This window comes from Pelophylax lessonae (genome assembly GCF_965119305.1).
Source record: "Pelophylax lessonae genome assembly, chromosome: 5".
NCBI lineage: Eukaryota > Metazoa > Chordata > Amphibia > Anura > Ranidae > Pelophylax > Pelophylax lessonae.
Window position 1 is genome coordinate 215,857,298 of NC_138772.1, and position 18,343 is coordinate 215,875,640.

At 40.5% G+C, this 18,343-nt stretch overlaps 1 protein-coding gene across 1 annotated transcript in view; it reads right to left on the reverse strand.

The window, feature by feature from the left end:
• Positions 1-18,343, reverse strand: part of ITGA9 (integrin subunit alpha 9) — a 578,355-nt gene that overhangs the window by 468,312 nt on the left and 91,700 nt on the right. Inside the window, exons 2-3 of the mRNA XM_082257332.1 lie at positions 12,221-12,348; positions 9,625-9,731 (exon numbers count right to left, since the gene is read on the reverse strand). Of these exons, the coding sequence (XP_082113458.1) occupies positions 9,625-9,731; positions 12,221-12,348 (235 nt within the window). The remainder of the gene's footprint in view (positions 1-9,624; positions 9,732-12,220; positions 12,349-18,343) is intronic.

The window sequence follows — 18,343 nt, forward strand, 5'->3', positions numbered from 1 at the left end:
CTCATGACATTTAGTACAGGGTGCACCCATGCTATTTAGTACAGGGTGCACCCATGCTATTTAGTACAGGGTGCACCCATGATATTTAGTACAGGGTCCATCCATGATATTTAGTACAGGGTGCACCCATGATATTTAGTACAGGGTGCACTTATGATATTTAGTACAGGGTGCACCCATGATATTTAGTACAGGGTCCATCCATGATATTTAGTACAGGGTGCACTTATGATATTTAGTACAGGGTGCACTTATGATATTTAGTACAGGGTCCACCCATGATATTTAGTACAGGGTGCACTCATGACATTTAGTACAGGGTGCACTCATGATATTTAGTACAGGGTGCACTTATGATATTTAGTACAGGGTGCACTTATGATATTTAGTACAGGGTACACTCATAATATTTAGTACAGGGTGCACCCATGATATTTAGTACAGGGTGCACTCATGATATTTAGTACAGGGTGCACTCATGATATTTAGTACAGGGTGCACTTATGATATTTAGTACAGGGTGCACCCATGATATTTAGTACAGGGTGCCCTTATGATATTTAGTACACGGTGCACCCATGATATTTAGTACAGGGTGCACTTATGATATTTAGTACAGGGTACACTCATAATATTTAGTACAGGGTGCACTCATGATGCAGAAATCACAGATCATTATGTGTTTTCCAAGAGCAAAGCACATTAGAAGCATTTTTGCCTTCAGGTTCTCTCATAGTTCAGGATAAGCAGATCAGGCAAGAAACAGGGATCAGCCATTTCTTTGTCTGATTCAGCTCTGTGTATAAATTTCAGTTTGACCTATGTAAAACATGTTTGTTTTTTTTTTTTGTTTTGTTTTTTTATTTGGCCGCAAAGAAAATACAATACTAAATATTAACATGCAGTATTTTTTATATACCACTATACATTCCCTTTAAAACACCTACAACCAGGCTCAATTTTTAGCACCAAGTTTCAATTTATGTATACTCATTAAATCTTGTTCATGCCATTGTAATTACTTTTAAATACTGCAATTTAATTGCTTTTAACTGTGAATGTGAAAAAGCTTTGTGGGTGAAGCAGATCAATATACTAACCGCAATATAGGCAGAATATAATGTGATTATTCTAAAGCTGGGTTCACACTATTTGCAGAGTGTCTCGCAGCAGGGGGTCCAGTGCGTCCCTGTTCACCATTCCAGGGGCGAATCAGGTCCAAATTTTTGCCTGAATTCAGACCTGAAATGGAGCCAAAGACGCACAGGACCCTTCTGCAGTGCGCTCCGTGGCTGACCCAGAGACAGTGTTGGGGTAGTTACTCAAAAAATGTAACTAGTTACTAGTTACTTCTGTAAATTGTAATGAGATTACTTTACTAGTTACTGCATTTGAAAAGTAACTTCACTACTTATTACTTTACTTTCCTCTTTCTTAATTGACCGTGTAGAAGAAGATACATGGCACTCTTTCTGCATAGAGTTTATTGTATAAACACAGGCTTTGGGAAACATGAGAACAAAACCTGAAAAAAAACAGAATAAAACATAAAGTGCAACAAAAAGTCATAAACTTCATCCCTCTCTATTCTTCGAAATAACGATTGTATCACACGGCTTGGGTAACGCAGGAAAGCGCGTTCCTATAGCCTAGTAAAGTAGTGTAGTTACCTCCTATAGCCTAGTAAAGTAGTGTAGTTACCAATATTAGTATTGTAACTAGTTACATTACTTAGTTACCAAAAAAAGTAATGTAGTTACTGTAATCAGTTACTTTGTAACTAGTTACCCCCAACACTGGCCAGAGATGTGTGAACCAGCTCCATTGAGAGCTGGTCACACTCTCCGGTCATGCGAATTAGATGCAGGGAAGCCCGCATCCAATTTGCGTAAGTGTGAATACAGCCTAAAAGCCACATAAAACAATCCAACTGTAGGCTAAAATCATGATTATGTAACGGGCAATTAAAAATTATTTTAATTAAAAAAGTATATCTACACAATACACAATATGACATTATTTTCAATTAACTGCATGCTAACAATTCTAATGTCTCTAAATGCAAGTAGGTGGTATACAAAAGAGTTGTCAATGCCACAAGACTGAAACTTTCAAGATACATGGTGGCTGGGGGTGCCTACCCTTTAGACCAGGGATCTCCAAACTACAGCCCTCCAGCTGTTGCCGAACTACACGTCCCATGAGGCATTGTAAAACTCTGACATTCACAGACATGGTTTGGCATGATGGGAATAGTAGTTCCTGAACAACTGGAGGGCCATAGTTTGGAGACCCCTGCTTGTGGGCAGGCATACTCTCCAGCAACATGGAAAGCAAGCGTCATAATGTTCTTACATATTCTGAATGCATTTCGTTCTATAATTTTCCTCATTAAGAGCAACTCCAGACAAGGAGCATATTAGACTATCCATATCAAAAGAAACAATCTGTAAATTGTTTATGCCCAATCTCAGCAAGAAAAATGATCTGCTAGAGAAGAGCTTCAGTCACAGACTTGTGAAATGTGGTTTAACGCAGACCTTGGCAAAAGGTCAAGAGGCCTAAAACCCATCTGCTTTTCTTTTTCTTTTCCATCTAATTATCATGGCATAGGTCAAAAGGCTGACATAGCCAATTCAGCTTGAGTCCTCGTTCTGTTTTGTGACCTATCATTGTTATATTCTGTTAAGTAACATATACCATGCTACAATCAAAGCATTTAAGGGACAATTCTCCGTATTCCCAGCTCATTGCTTAAGGAGATGCAAAATAAGGATATGATTATTTTTGTCATGTGAAATTGGGTAACTGAAAAGCTGGAACTGCTCAGCCCAAGGCACAGTTTTAATGTGCTGCCTTGACCTTTTGGGGTATCAATCACAGAACCAGAATGTCACCAGTGCCATGCAGCAAAAAATTGCCTGAGATTTTAAGGGATGTACATGTCAAGAATTATGTAAGTGTGACACTTATAATTATGCATTACTTCCCACAAAAGCACAATACCCCCTGGCATTTTCTTCATCTGCTTTGTTCTCCATAAGGACAGAGCAATATTTTTGTAGGAGCCTTCCAAGCTCAGTATCTAATGCCTGAACTGAACTGTTGGCTCAGAAATGACACAATTGTAAATCCTAGTGCCTGTGCGCTTTCTGGCTATTCTTTCACATGTCTATCACAGATCAGCCCCTTCCTGACAGCTCTCATCTTGTGACTTGCTATGAAGTTACCATAATGCAAAATTATCAATAAAGGAGAGGAGACTAGGCCAATGCTTACTTCTGGCTGGCATACCAAATCACTTGGGTGGAGCTCAAGAACAGTTTTTAAAGATAAAAATATATATATGTTTTGGGCTTTGTTCTTGTTTTTGTTTTTCAAGTATACTGTTGCTGTAAATTGTGGCATGTGGCATTCATGCAACCTTTACAAGGTCCACTTTAAAGGAGAAGTGTAGAAATATAAAAAAAATCAAACGCACATACTAACCTACCTGCTGCAGCATCGGTCCAATGCCGCAGCTGTCCCCTGCTGACTCTAAGCCCGAGAAATGATTAATCATGTGACCGCTGATTGCTCATCTCTTGGGTCTGCCATGACCAGACAGCAGTGGCTGTCAGTCACAGCTCTCTGCTTTGCCCCTCCAGTGTACACTGGAGCACCGGGCAGGAGAGGGGCTGGCTTTGGCTCTCAGCTGCACACTGAGTCTGGAGTGGCTCTCTGACGGCTTCATGCTTTAGCCCACTGTCAACTGATTCTGGGTCACAGGAGAGCACATATGAAGTCCACCCAGAGGGAAGGAATGTTCTACAATGCGCCGGTAGGGAAGGGGTTAAGTTAAAAGAGAAGTGTGGGATTTAAATAAAAAAAAAAAAACAATCATACTCCGCTATATACAGTATCTGACAAAAGTGAGTACACCCCTCAGATTTTTGTAAATATTTTATTATATCTTTTCATGTGATATATAAAAATAAGTCGTGCTAAACAATGTGAAAAATTACCCAAATAAATGTCCATAAACAGTCCAATGAAGAAATGAGGAAATAACCACCGAAATCCCAATGGTAATATGCTTACCAAAAGAATATAAAGTTGATGCCAAATGAACAGAAATCCCAACAGGAACAAGGACCTGAAGAATTCTAGCGAGGCTGGGGCGGAGATTCTCAAGGGACCATGATAAATGAAGATTTCATGGAATGCATAGCGTAAAACCAAACAAAAATGGTGTATAAAAAAGAAAAAGAAATAAACTCACAAAATAAGAATTGTGAGACCATCACCATAAGTGTATAATCAAAGGTGTAACAGAGACAAATGTAGGTACTCCTTACCAGAGTAAAAGTGATAAAGACAAAAATTCAATAGCCTAGACCAGTGATGTTCTCCAATACACACGCTCCTCACCAGAGTGAACAGGATCACACATATATCCACATGGGTAGGCAGATAATGTAGCAGTCCAAGGAACCTCTAATATTCCCGGATAAGTGTAGGGTAAGACTTCCACCAATGGCAAAAAGTAACACACAGGTTAGGTACTTCTTACCAGAAGTGTGTAGTAAGGTGCTCAATACAGTACTGTGCAGGAACTCGTGATACCATCACCCACACATGCGCTCCTTACCAGATAGTGATGTATGACACACGTATAGCAAACAGGCCCAGTGGGTAAGGCACTCCAATCGGACCTCAGATGTTGCCAGAGTGGGATATTAAATAATATTTGAGCACATACAGTAACTGGACTAAAGGATGTTTTTTAATTCAAATGAAGTTCTACTTTATTGCAGAATTTTTCTAGAAGGCACAATTTTCCCTCTGGAGCTCCACAGTCAGCACACACAGTATTGCCAGGTTTCTGGGCCAGCTCCAGCAGGAAAGGAACAAGAGAGCCCTGCTGGAGCTGGCCCAGAAACCTGGCAATACCGCGTGTGCTGATTTTCATGTGACAACACTGAAGAAATGACACTTTGCTACAATGTAAAGTAGTGAGTGTACAGCTTGTATAACAGTGTAAATTTGCTGTCCCCTCAAAAAAAACTCAACACACAGCCACTAATGTCTAAACAGCTGGCAACCAAAGTGAGTACACTCCTAAGTGAAAATGTTCATATTGGGCCCAATTAGCCATTTTCCCTCCCCAGTGTCATGTGGCTCGTTAGTGTTACAAGGTCTCAGGTGTGAATGGGGATCAGGTGTGTTAAATTTGGTCTTATCGCTCTCACTCTCTCATACTGGTCACTGGAAATTTTACATGGTACCCCATGGCAAAGAACTCTCTGAGGATCTGAAAAAACAAATTTTTGCTCTACATAGAGATGGCCTAGGGTACAAGAAGATTGCCAAGACCCTGAAATTGAGCTGCAGCACGGTGGCCAAGATCATACAGTGGTTTAACAGGACAGGTTCCACTCAGAACAGGCCAACCAAAGAAGCTGAATGTACATGCTCAGCGTCATATCCAGAGGTTGTCATTGGGAAATGGACGTATGAGTGCTGCCAGCATTGCTGCAGAGGTTTAAGGGATGGGGGGGTCAGCCTGTCAGTGCTCAGACCATACGCCGCACACTGCATCAAATCAGTATGCATGGCTGTCATCCCAGAAGGAAGCCTATTCTAAACATCATGCACAAGAAAGCCCACAAACAGTTTGTTGAAGACAAGCAGACTAAGGACATGGATTGCTGGAACCATGTCCTGTAGTCTGATGAGACCAAGATAGACCTATTTGGTTCAGATGTATGGTCAAGCGTGTGTGGCAGCAACCAGGTGAGGAGTACAAAGACAAGTGTGTCTTGCCTACAGTCAAGCTTGGTGGTGAGATTGTCATGGTCTGGGGCTGCCGGCACTGGGAAGCTATGGTTTATTGAGGGAACCATGAATTCCAACATGTACTGTCACATACTGAGGCAGGGCATGATCCCCTCCCTTAAGTGACTGGGCCGCAGGGCAGTATTCCAAAATAATTACCCCAAACACACCTCCAAGATGACCACTGCTTTGCTAAAGATGCTGAGAGTAAAGGTGATGGACTGGCCAAGTATGTCTCCAGACTTATTGAGCATCTGTGGGGCATCCTCAAACGGATGTTTGGTGGAGCGCAAGGTCTCTAACATCCACCAGCTCTGTGATGTTGTCATGGAGGAGGGGAAGAGGACTCCATTGGCAACCTGTGAAGATCTGGTGAACTCCATACCCAAGAGGGCTAAGGCAGTGCTGGAAAATAATAGGGGCCACATAAAATATTGACACTTTGTTCCCAATTTGGACATTTTTCACTTAGGGGTGTACTCACTTTTGTTGCCAGTGGTTTAGACATTAATGGCTAAGTGTTGAGTTATTTTGAGGGGACAGCAAATTTACACTGTTATATAAGCTGTACACTCACTACATTACATTGTAGCAAAGTGTAATTTCTTCAGTGTTGTCACATGAAAAGGTATAATAAAATATTTACAAAAATATGAGGGGTGTACTTATTTTCGTGAGATACTGTATGTCCCCTGGTGCCTTTACATTGAGAACTGAGCAATCAAAGATCATTTAGTTCTTGGGTCCACTCTGAATACAGAATAGAGACTGTCAGTCACTGCTCTGTGCTCTGCCCTTCCAGCGCTCACTGGAGCACTGGACTGTGGAGGGGGTGGGAGTGGATGGCTCAGGCTCTCAGTGGTGAGCGGTAAACACTGTGTGTTTATATTCACAGTTCACTGTCTTAGACAGTGTTATGTATATTTATTATTTATTCACATAATTCCATTTATTTATTAATGTACTGTCCACAGCACATTACATTTATTTTGAACTAATTTGCATTGACTTTTTGTCCCACTAGGTTTAAATTTTGTGGCTTTTTCATTATATATATGATGTTATACTGAATTGCTTTGATGTGAGAACACATTAATGGCGCTTTTCCACTGCATGGAACCGAATGGTTCGGCTCACTTTTGTGCTTTTCCACTGCTGGTACTGCATGGTATGGTGTAGGAACGGTTCGGTACGGTACGGTACGGCGTCGCTTTTCCACTGCATGGAACCAAACGGTGCGGCTCTCAAAAACAGTACCACCTCGATTGTGGTTCCAACAGGTACCATACCTGGTACCATATCCCACAATCCTTTGCATGCAGTCACTACTAGCCACTGAACGGTCAGAGAATCGTTGTTATCCCACCCACTTAACTTTAGTACTACTTTAGTGGAAAAGCAAACCATACCGTACCGTACTGAACCGTTCGTACCATGCGGTACCAGCAGTAGAAAAGCAAACCGGGCCAAGCAGGGTCAAGCAGGGCCGAGTAGAGCCGAGCCGGTACTTGCAGTGGAAAAGTGCCATAAGTTGGTAGCAGCAGCTGAGTTGGTTTATTTTTTTAGATTAGTTGGTCGCGCATAAGTTGTTTTTTTAATGCAAATGTTCAGGAAACTGAGGTCCCCTGGTCAACAAGTACATGGATCAAATTTGGAGTCTCTGCTGGCACAAATTGCAGGTAAGCATGCAGTGCCGCACAATTAAAACAAATGGATAATTTGCTGTTCTGAATGATAATTATACTGTAGTGGTGTTGTTGAAGTAATTCATAAGAAAGACTAATAGGAAGTATATTTATTTTAAGAATCAACAGCAGCAATCTATTTACAGTAGATGTGCAAGCAAGCTTTGTCACATACAGAACAGAAAGGTCTGTTTGATTGTATTACAACCGATGCTTTAATTAAATCACTTCAGCCAAAGATTTTATTTTAGCTTTGGATGCAATGGGGAAGGGGTAGAACCTCTGTCAGTAGATTTTCTTATAATCATCTTAGCTACAAATAGGCACAAGGCTTTCATGAGCCATCTGAGCAGGACTGTAGCCAAGCATTCTGTGCTGTGAAAACAATTGTCTTAATGCAATGCTTCCTGTAGACCGCAGTAGGAAAGTTGAAGGTCTTAAACTATATGATTTTACAACTGATGCTATAATTAAAGCCTCCTAGTCAACCACGTTATTTTGAACCCAGTGGGGAAGGGATAGAACCTTTGTCAAAGTTTTACTTTTAGTCTATGCACCCATTGAGGAAATTTCCCTTGTAAGCTTCTAAGCCATGGGTGTCCAACCTTTTCGCTTCTCTGAGCCACATAGGGTGTAAAGAAATTTTCTCGTGCCGCATATAAAATATATACTATAGTTAAGATATATAAGTAATAAAATGCCGCCGCACCGCCGCAGCCCTCACACTAATTTAACACAACTAGAGGATGATCAAATTAAATGGAATTAGTATACAGAGGTTTACTTCTTCTGAGAGATATTAAAGGAACACTCTAATCGCCATCACCACTTTAGTGATTTTAAGTGGTCATGGTGGTAGGAGTCAGAAACACTGCACATGCTCGCCTCCCCCCCACCCCCCCCCCTCCCCTCCAAGGCAGCCTCTGCCTACCGTTAGTTGGAAGCCGCTGTGGCCATGCCCCTGACCCGACTTCCTTCCTTCCCAGCAAAAAAAAAAATTGTCAGGGGGCAGTGTGCCGCATTGCCTGGGGTTCCGGCCCGCATGTGGCCCCCGGGCCGCAGGTTGGACATGCCTATTCTAAGCTATAAATGGCACCATATTTTTGTAGCACCAAAGTAGTGGTTCCTAACAGGACATGTTACAAGATATTCCCTTTTTCAGGGCTAGACAACTTCTAGAATAACACTGAGATCTTAACAGTAACCAGGTGGAATATGGTAATCAAGTGTTATAATGTGTATATTCCAACAAATTCCTGTGTCATATCTTGAGACTACTAAGAAGAATTACACATCCAGACTTGTTCATCTAGATGTATTAACACTTTGCAGCCCTGATGAAGGGGGGATCCTGAAATTATGGGAGTCTCATTTAAAAAAAAAGAATGGCGAGTGTGACCTTAAACAGGGCAAACATTTTTCCGGTTCAGCAGGAACCTGTACGAATTTCCATCCTTTTGTACCACTGTCTGTTCAACGGTCATGCATTCGATCAGTGCTTGGAGACAATAGCTGCAGCCCTGATCTGTGAATTCTGACTGGAGGGGAATCCCCTTTTGTCAGAATACAATAGAACAGTAGAGGAGATCCCTGCATCAAAAGTGCTTGTGTTCATGTAGGGATCTACCAGGGCTTTTTTTCCTTCAGCTTTAAGTCCTGAAGTCATCCTTTTTGTTTTATGCTTTTCACTTTAATACAACACAAAAACTGCAATAGTAGCATGACAAAACAAGTATCTCCCACAAAAAAAGGTATTATACATTGTACAGAGGTCTGTAGAGATGGAATTTTGGGGGTAGGGGTCTTCCAAGAAAAGCATGTTATGAAATCTGAATGGTAAATGATTTAGTGGCTCTTTGTAGAATTCCATGTAAAGCCTAATACCTACTAGATCACTAGAAAACTAGTATTTAACAGAGTATTTAATTTATTTGCTATATGCTTATGGAAAATAATTTATCTCCACATAATACAGGTCTTTACAGATCAAGAACCAGTACATTGTTAAGGTAGGCAAATACCAGATGGGATAAGCATGAGACACTTGCTAATGACATGTTTCCTTTAATGATGACATGCAGTATAAACACATTAAACTAATGGAAAGTAAGTATGATCTTACCAAAACACTGCCATCAGGTTTGGGCTGCCTTGCCAGACTAACCCCCATCCACTCATCCTCCCTGTCCTCTTTACATGTCTTTCCACATGGAGTCCCCCGACTGTTTTCTGCAAGGAGGAGGGGGTGACAGAAATAAATGAACACTTGGATGGTACAGCATGGTACAGATGGACTAAATACTAGCATTTTCAAAGCTGACCTTAGTGCCCATGATATACATTTAGAAATAGGTTCAAAAGCCTTCCACGTTTGAATACAGTGATCTATAGGTATGACACATCATGAGCACAGATCTGTATATTTACAAGATTTTCATTTAGTTCAAAAGACTTAGTTGTTATCCTGCAAAGCATCTAGATAATGGACTAAAACCATAAAAAATGTGTTCTTGTTTAAAGAGTTTAACGTTTTATCACTTTTTATGTTGGTGAAATACAGTATGCTGGAATGTACTGTTGGGTTCAGGGTAGGTAATACATTTGGGAAACAAGACTCTTGACACATGTAACTTTTAATATTTTTAAAATACTAAATTTGCCTTATTTAAAAGAACGCAGTCTTCAATGAGTGATGATGGACATATCAGCAACATAGAACCGTTAGGCATTACAGTTGTCATTTCTGATTTATTGCTGTGTTATACAACCTACAGACCAGCATAATGTGAAGCTAACAAGTTGAAATTTCTGTTAGATTAGTACTACTAAAGATAAAATCCAGGTACAAATAAAATGTTCCAGCTCCTGTAAATATAATCCAGGACATTTGCAATTAAGCACTCCGAAATTCCAGTTAGTTTACCTAATCTGAGTTTTATATATTTCCCATGATTCCACTATGACACAATGAACAAGAGTTTTTTTTGTAGGGTCTCTGATTAGGACCATGGCCACTCATTCTGTGCTGTGAAAATATTTCTTTACATGTATTGCTTCCTGTGGAACTCAGTAGGGAAGGTGCAGGGGCATGAACTGTAGTTCCAAACCATCAGGGGTTTGAATAAATATAACGCAGATACACTTTGATGGGTGAAGATTGAAGTCCTCAGTTTGCAGACTGTTAGACTGGTGACACATTACCAAACATCTCTCAGAACATCATAGGCATGAGACATCTGACAATCATTGATAGCATAGCTGAGGACCCACTGTAATGTTCTCCATGATATGGCTGACAGATGAATGTGACACGTGTGTACAAAGGGAAGGATTTGTTTTAAAGCCAAATTCTGAACAGCTTTCATTTTAACTATTCAGTGGGGCCCCATCCACTGCATGGGTTAAAAGCTCATTTGGCCAATCGGGTTTGGAAAAGTACTTGCCCTATTCCTCACCAACACTTGCTTGTTTTGCTCATGGAGGCTTCTCTTTAGCTGCACCTTATGTCACAGCCTTTCTGACGTCATCACTTCCAATGTAGAACAAGTGGTCGTGCATTGTAAGCAAAAGAGTGCAAGGGCTTGCCCACTTCACGGGAGCATTATAGAGTGGCAACGAGCTGCCAGGGGTTGAGGAATAAGATATTTGAACGTATTTATCATCCTCAATGAAACATGCATTTATCGCATGCAGTGCAGGGGAAGGAAGGGGCGAGCTGCATAGTTACACTTTACACCAGGACGGAGTTCATCTTTAATATGGAGATGTTTTGGAGGTAAAATGCTGTGTATTTTCAATGAGAGTACATTTTGTGTTATTATTTCAGGGGTTAAGTGAAAGTATTCAAAGATTATTCACTAGCATGAACCATAGTAAGCCCAACGCAATGACTCCTTCACTCTTTTTAAAATTTTGAATAGAATAAGGTAGGGTTAAAACCCCTGTCAGTTTTATTTTTGCCTTCTGTGTCCTATTGGGGAGGTTTTCCTTCGGTTCATGTCTCATAGTCAAAACAGGAAGTGAGAGGAAATTTGTCAAAGTGAGGACACCCCTGTTATCGGAACTAGCTGCCCCCATTGTAAGATTTCCCCTCTAGTACTATTCTGTGGACAACCCAAAATTTTGGATTTTCATTCACTTTCACTTAACAGGGGCACAAACAGCAATAAAAACATACCAGATGTTCTACCCCCCCCCCCCCCCCTCCGCCTCCACCCATTAAAAACTACAAGAAAATGTTTTGTCTTTAGTAATCAATAATAAGAGTGGATATATGGTATCAGCCCATAAGGAATGCCCCAAAAAACAGTGAACCACATCCATTGTATGATGCTGCAAAGTAGGAAGTAGAGCCTACATCTGTAATGCATATGTCCCTGCCATGTATGAATATATTTTACTGTCACTTTACTGATTTTCCACCACCTGCCTTTACACAGTCACTCACCTTTGTTTCCACCACTAAAGATCTCACCTTCTCCCCTGGCTTTCAAGGACACATTAAGTACCACTTTAATCACTTCTTAATTTTAGGGCTAAAGGTTCATATTCAACAAATGGACTTGAGATTTGCTCTAGTATGTCACTTTAAAAATGGAGGGGGACTTAAGTAATTAGGCAGCTTGGGATAGGAAGGTATCAGTAGGGTGCAAAGAAGCACAGACATTTGAAAAAAAAAAACTGGAACATGTCGTTTTTAATATTCATTTATTACTTACCTCTTCCCATATCAAGCTCTGTACATTTCTTGTTTGGATTGCTGTGAACTCTGCATTTAAAGATCGTTCCTGGAGTCTTTATGGATGAGCTAAATATAGATTCTGCTTTTGGAGCGCCAACCAGTATCCTAAAAAAAAAAAAAGAAAAATACAAGTGATTTTTATTTATCAGTTTGCCAATAAACATATTTTGATACCTTTCAAGTATCCTTTAATTTAAGTCCCCGTTCACACTGGGGCGACCTGTGAGGCGACCTGGTCGCCTCACAGGTCGCCGTAGGTCGCCTTCCATAGGGAAGCTGCGGACCCGTTCTAATAGGAGCGACACAAGAAAGAGAAAAAGGGTCCGGAGCTTCTTTGGGGCAACCCGGAGCGACCGTCATAGACTTCAATGTTATGAAGTCCGTGCCGGCCGCTCCGAGGTCGCGGCGCGCTGCTCGCACCGCGACCTCGGAGGTCGCCCCTGGAAGTCGGATCGCCCCAGTGTGAACGGGGCCTTAGAGACAGTCCCTATTTATAAATAAGACCTCTGTACTCCGCTTTCATATATAAAGGTTCTTCTTTTTAGTCTGAAGTATGAATACAGTGAGGGGAAAAAATAAATTGATCCCCTGCTGATTTTGTACCTTTTCCCACTGACAAAGAAATGATCAGTCTATAATTTTAATGGTAGGTTTATTTTAACCACAAAATAATAACAACAAAACAATCCAGATAAACGCATTTCAAAAAAGTTAAAAAATTGATTTGCATTTTAACCACTTGCCGACCGCCGCACGACTATCTACGGCGGCGGTCAGCCCCTCACAGGCAAAGTGACGTAGGTCTACGTCGCTCGCCTGTGAGGGTTTAGGGAGCGAGCGCGCGCCGCCGGAGGCGCGCTCCCGCTCCCGCGTGGTCACGGACCCCCCCGCGCGTGTGACCGGCGGACCCGATCGCCGCCGGCCACTCTGCGATCGGCGGGGGAGAGGGAGAAAGTCAGGCAGCTTGTGTAAACAAGCTGCCTGTCATTCTCCTCTCTGTATGAGAGCTGATCACATGGATCTACTATGTAGATCCATTGATCACTCTGCATACAGTTGAAGCCACAGCCAATCACAGTTAGAATCACGCCCCTAGGGACACACACAGCCCCTCCCTCTCAAATAAAGTTAACCCCTTCACTACCAGTGTATTTTTACAGTAACAGTGCATATATATAGCACTGATTACTGTAGAAATGTCACTGGTAACCCCAAAAGTGTCAAAAATGTCAGTCAAGGGTCCGATCTTTCCGCCGCAATGTCGCAGTACCGCAAAAAAAATCGCAGATCGCCGCCATTACGCGTTAAAAAAAAAAACAACAAAAATGACAAAAATCTTTCCCTTTGTTAGTAAACGCAATAACTTTTGCGCAAACCAATCAAAATACGCTTTTTGCGATTTTTTTTACCAAACATAGGTAGCATAAAACAAATTGGCCGAAAATATTAAAAAATTTTGATTTTTACATTTTTTTTTGGGGGAATTTCATATAAAAAAAAGGGAAAAATATTGCTATTTTTGCAAAATTTACGCTCTTTTTTTGTTTATAGCGCGTGATCAAAAAATCGCACAGGTGATCAAATACCGCCAAAAGAAAGCTCTGTTTGTGGGAAAAAAAGGACGCCAAATCCGTTTAGGTACAGCGTCGCACGACCGCGCAATTGTCCGTTAAAGTCACGCAGTGCCGAATCGCAAAATACCCTCTGGTCGTTTAGCAGCCAAATCCTCCGGGGCTTAAGTGGTTAATGAGTGAAATAGGTATTTCATCCCCTATCAACCAGAAAGATTTCTGGCTCCCAGGTGTCTTCTATACAGGTAACGATCTGAGATTAGGAGCACTCTCCTAAAGGGAGTGCTCTAATCTCAGCTTGTTACCTGTATAAAAGACACCTGTCCACAGAAGCAATCAATCAATCAGATTCCAATCTCTCCACCATGGCCAAGACCAAAGAGCTATCCAAGGGTGCCAGGGACAAGAGTGTGGACCTACGCAAGGCTGGAATGGGCTACAAGACCATCCCCAAGCAGCTTGGTGAGAGGATGACAACAGTTGGTGCGATTATTCGCAAATGGAAGAAACTCAAAAAAACTGTCAATCTTCCTCGGTCTGGGGCTCCATGCAAGGTCTCACCTCGTGGAGTTTCAATAATCATAAGAATGGTGAGGAAGGAGCCCAGAACTACACAAGAGTATCTTGTCAATGATCTCAAGGCAGCTGGGACCATAGTCACCAAGAAAACAATTGGAAACAAACTTTGCCAGGAAGGACTGAAATCCTGCAGCGCAGCACATATACAGGCCCATCTGAAGTTAACTAATGAACATTTGAATGATTCAGAGGAGAACTGGATGAAAGTGTTGTGGTCAGTTGAGACCAAAATAGAGCTCTTTGGCATCAACTCGCCGTGTTTAGAGGAGGAGGAATGCTGCCCATGACTCCAAGAACACCATCCCCCTTGTCAAACATGGGGGTGGAAACATTACGCTTTGGGGGTGTTTTTCTGCTAAGGGGACAGGAGAGTTTCACCGCATCAAAGGGGACGATGGATGGGGCCATGTACCCCCAAATCTTGGGTGAGAACTTCTTTCCCTCAGCCAGGACTTTGAAAATGGGTCCTGGATGGGTATTCGAGCATGACAATGACCCAAAACACAAGGCAAGGCAACAAAGGAGTGGCTCAAGAAGAAGCACATTAAGGTCCTGGAGTGGCCTAGCCAGCCTCCAGACCTTAATCCCATAGAAAATATGTGGAGGGAGCGGAAGGTGCGAGTTACCAAACGTCAGCCTCAAAATCCTAATGACTTGGAGAAAATCTGCAAAGAGGAGTGGGACAAAATCCCTCCTGAGATGTGTGCAAACCTAGTGGCCAACTACAAGAAACATCTGACCTCTGTGATTGCCAACAAGAGTTTTGTCACCAAGCACTAAGTCATGTTTTGCAAAGGGGTCAAATACTTTTTTCACTCATTAAAATGCAAATCAATGAATAACTTTTTTGAAATGCGTTTTTCTGGATTTTGTTGTTGTTATAGTGTCTCTCACTGTTAAAATATACCTACCATTAAAATGATAGACTGATCATTTGTTTGTCAGTGGGCAAATGTACAAAATCAGCAGGTGATCAAATACCTTTTTCCCTTACTTTATCAAATATGAATAAATGTTATATTTAACTATGTCGTATTGCATTAAAACTTCCATCAAAGCTCTAATTCATCACATTTTACTAAACTGTGCATTTGTGAAACTCTTATTATAAAGGAAAAAGCAGTGTTATAAATACTGTACATTGGTGGTTTATACAACTGGGTTTTAACCATGGATTATTTTATTTTAGGGATATCTAAGAGTTTCATAGGTGTGTGTCCTCTGCCTACAAAAGTTTTGCTATAAGATGTCCATCTTTCTCATCTCAGAATTAAGGGAGGTATATTTGTCATTAATAATAATAAACATATCCAATATCTTATTTGTTGCATTAAAGTAAAGAGGGTCAGAAGAACTAATTGCAGTTTATGCAAAACTGATTCCATCAGTATAGTGAATAGACGGGACAGGGCAACAGGCCCAGGTAGATTGACTGTCACTGAAATAGTAGGCCACATTTCCAATGTATCATATATAACAATATACTGTATGTCAATATAGCAATATCAATATAGCAATAAAAAATTTAAATTGTTTATAGGCACCTAACTTAAATGTGTTTTACAACCCTAAGTTGAATGTGACTAGTATTTAAATTCTAGTTAATCAGTTAGAGCATTTAAACGTGTTGACCAAGAAATAGTACTCAGCTGTACATACTGTGTATATATATATATATATATATATATATATATATATATATATATATTGTATATATATATATATATATATATATATATATATATATATATATAGTTTTTTTTTAATTATTTTACTGTATATGTTATTATATATATTAGTTATAATTATACACAGCTAGCTCCAGACATAGATTGGGGATTGGAATGGAGGGAGTGGGTATTGGAACTCTAAAGAAAACTCTATACCATGGAAAAAATAATAAGATAGACTACTCGCAGGATATGTAGGAGGTGGAGGCACATCATTTAATTGGGGCAGTGCATTACAATACCTCACGGTCACACTGGCTCTGATTATGGACACATTTATATAGCGGACTGTTATGTATGGATGTGAGAAATGGAGGCCTCTTATGGCATCTTGCACACTGCAGCTTGAAAAAGCTCAGTACAGCTTTTTTTTTTTTACTGAGCTAAAATACAGCTCATTATTGTAATGGGCTTATGCACAGGCGCCGTGCATTCTTCATTAAAAAAAAATTCAGCTTTTTTGGTCAGTAAATTTACAACTCATGCGCACAAAAACATGCCAATGCCCACAAATGGCCATCCACATATTGTGCAGAACAAGAACGTGAGAATAATTGTTCGTGCATTTGCGTGAAAATGTACGCAAAATAGCGCAAACGCATATACACGAAAATGCACTAAAACGCACAAATGCATACCAAAAAAAGTCTGAAAATGTACATGCTTAAACAGGAGTATCATGTGCAAGAGGCCTAAAAGGTCACATACATACAAGGCATTATGGGTAATTTTTTTTAAAATCAGAATAATAAGCAGATCTTCATGTGAATAGATTTTTGTGTTCTTTGTGTGGCTTTCCCACCACAAACTTCCAAAGTATACAGGTACGTTAGCAGATTTATATCTGTATTAAATGTGTTAGGATTATACTTGAAAAAAAAAACTTGGAAATTACTTGAGAAGCACTATTATTGCTCACTAAGATATAACTGATTTGTTCCAAAACCTGTATGCTGTGCTCTAAGAGCAAAAAGTGCCGCAAAATGCATTTTTAACCACTTAAGCCCCGGAGGATTTGGCTGCTCAAAGACCAGGGCCTATTTCGCGATTCGGCACTGCGTGATTTTAATGGACAATTGCACGGTCGTGCCACGCTGTACCCAAATGAAATTGACGTCCTTTTTTTCCCACAAACAGAGCTTTCTTTTGGTGGTATTTGATCACCTGTGCGATTTTTACTTTTTGAACTATAAACAAAAAAAGAGTGACAATTTTGAAAAAATAATATTTTTCACATTTTTTTTATATGAAATTCCCCAAAAAAAAAGTGAAAATCAGAATTTTAGGCCAATTTGTTTTCTGCTACATATTTTTGGTAAAAAAAAAAAATCGCAATAAGCGTATTTTGATTGGTTTGCGCAAAAGTTATTGCATTTAATAACTAAGGGAAAAGATTTATGTCATTTTTATTGTTTTTTTTTTTTTAACTAGTGATGGCGGCGATCTGCGATTTTTTTTGTGGGACTTTGAAATTGCGGCGGACAGATCGGACCCTTGACTGACATTTTTGACACTTTTGGGGGTACCAGTGACATTACTACAGTAATCAGTGCTATAAATATGCATTGTTACTGTACAAATGACACTGGCAGGGAAGGGGTTAACTTTATTGGTGATCAGTGGGTTAAATGTATCCCTAGGGGCGTGATTCTAACTGTGGGGGGGGGGTGGCTTGTGATGTAACCACAGAGACATACGATCCTACATAGCAGGATCATGTAGTCTCTGAAGTTACATCAGGGAGAATGACAGACGGCTGTGTTTACATTAGCCGTCTGCCTTTCTCCCTCTCCAGCGGGAGATCGCGAGTGACCGGCGGACATGTGCTTTTTCAGTGTTTTTTACAATCATCTATGGTAATATCAATGCACACTTCATGCAGTAAATGCATATGCATAACAATTAACAGATTTTCCCTAGAGATTAGAGAAAATCCCATGGTTATCTACATAATGCTAGCATGTACCTAGCATACTTCATAGGCAGCTTAGAAAATAACACTTGTTTGCAAATTTGCCATATGTATGGTGTACTTGCTGTGCCAATCTCCATGTAGTAAACACTGTGAGAATATGATTAGGTTGCTTGGCCTGGTGCACATACAAATCGATTTGACAGCATATGGGCATATTCTTTAGATGAGACCCACTATGTGCTGTTGCCAGAGTAGCTGTCAAAAGCAAGTCCAAAGTTGTCAACATCTAATATTTATCAGGTTTA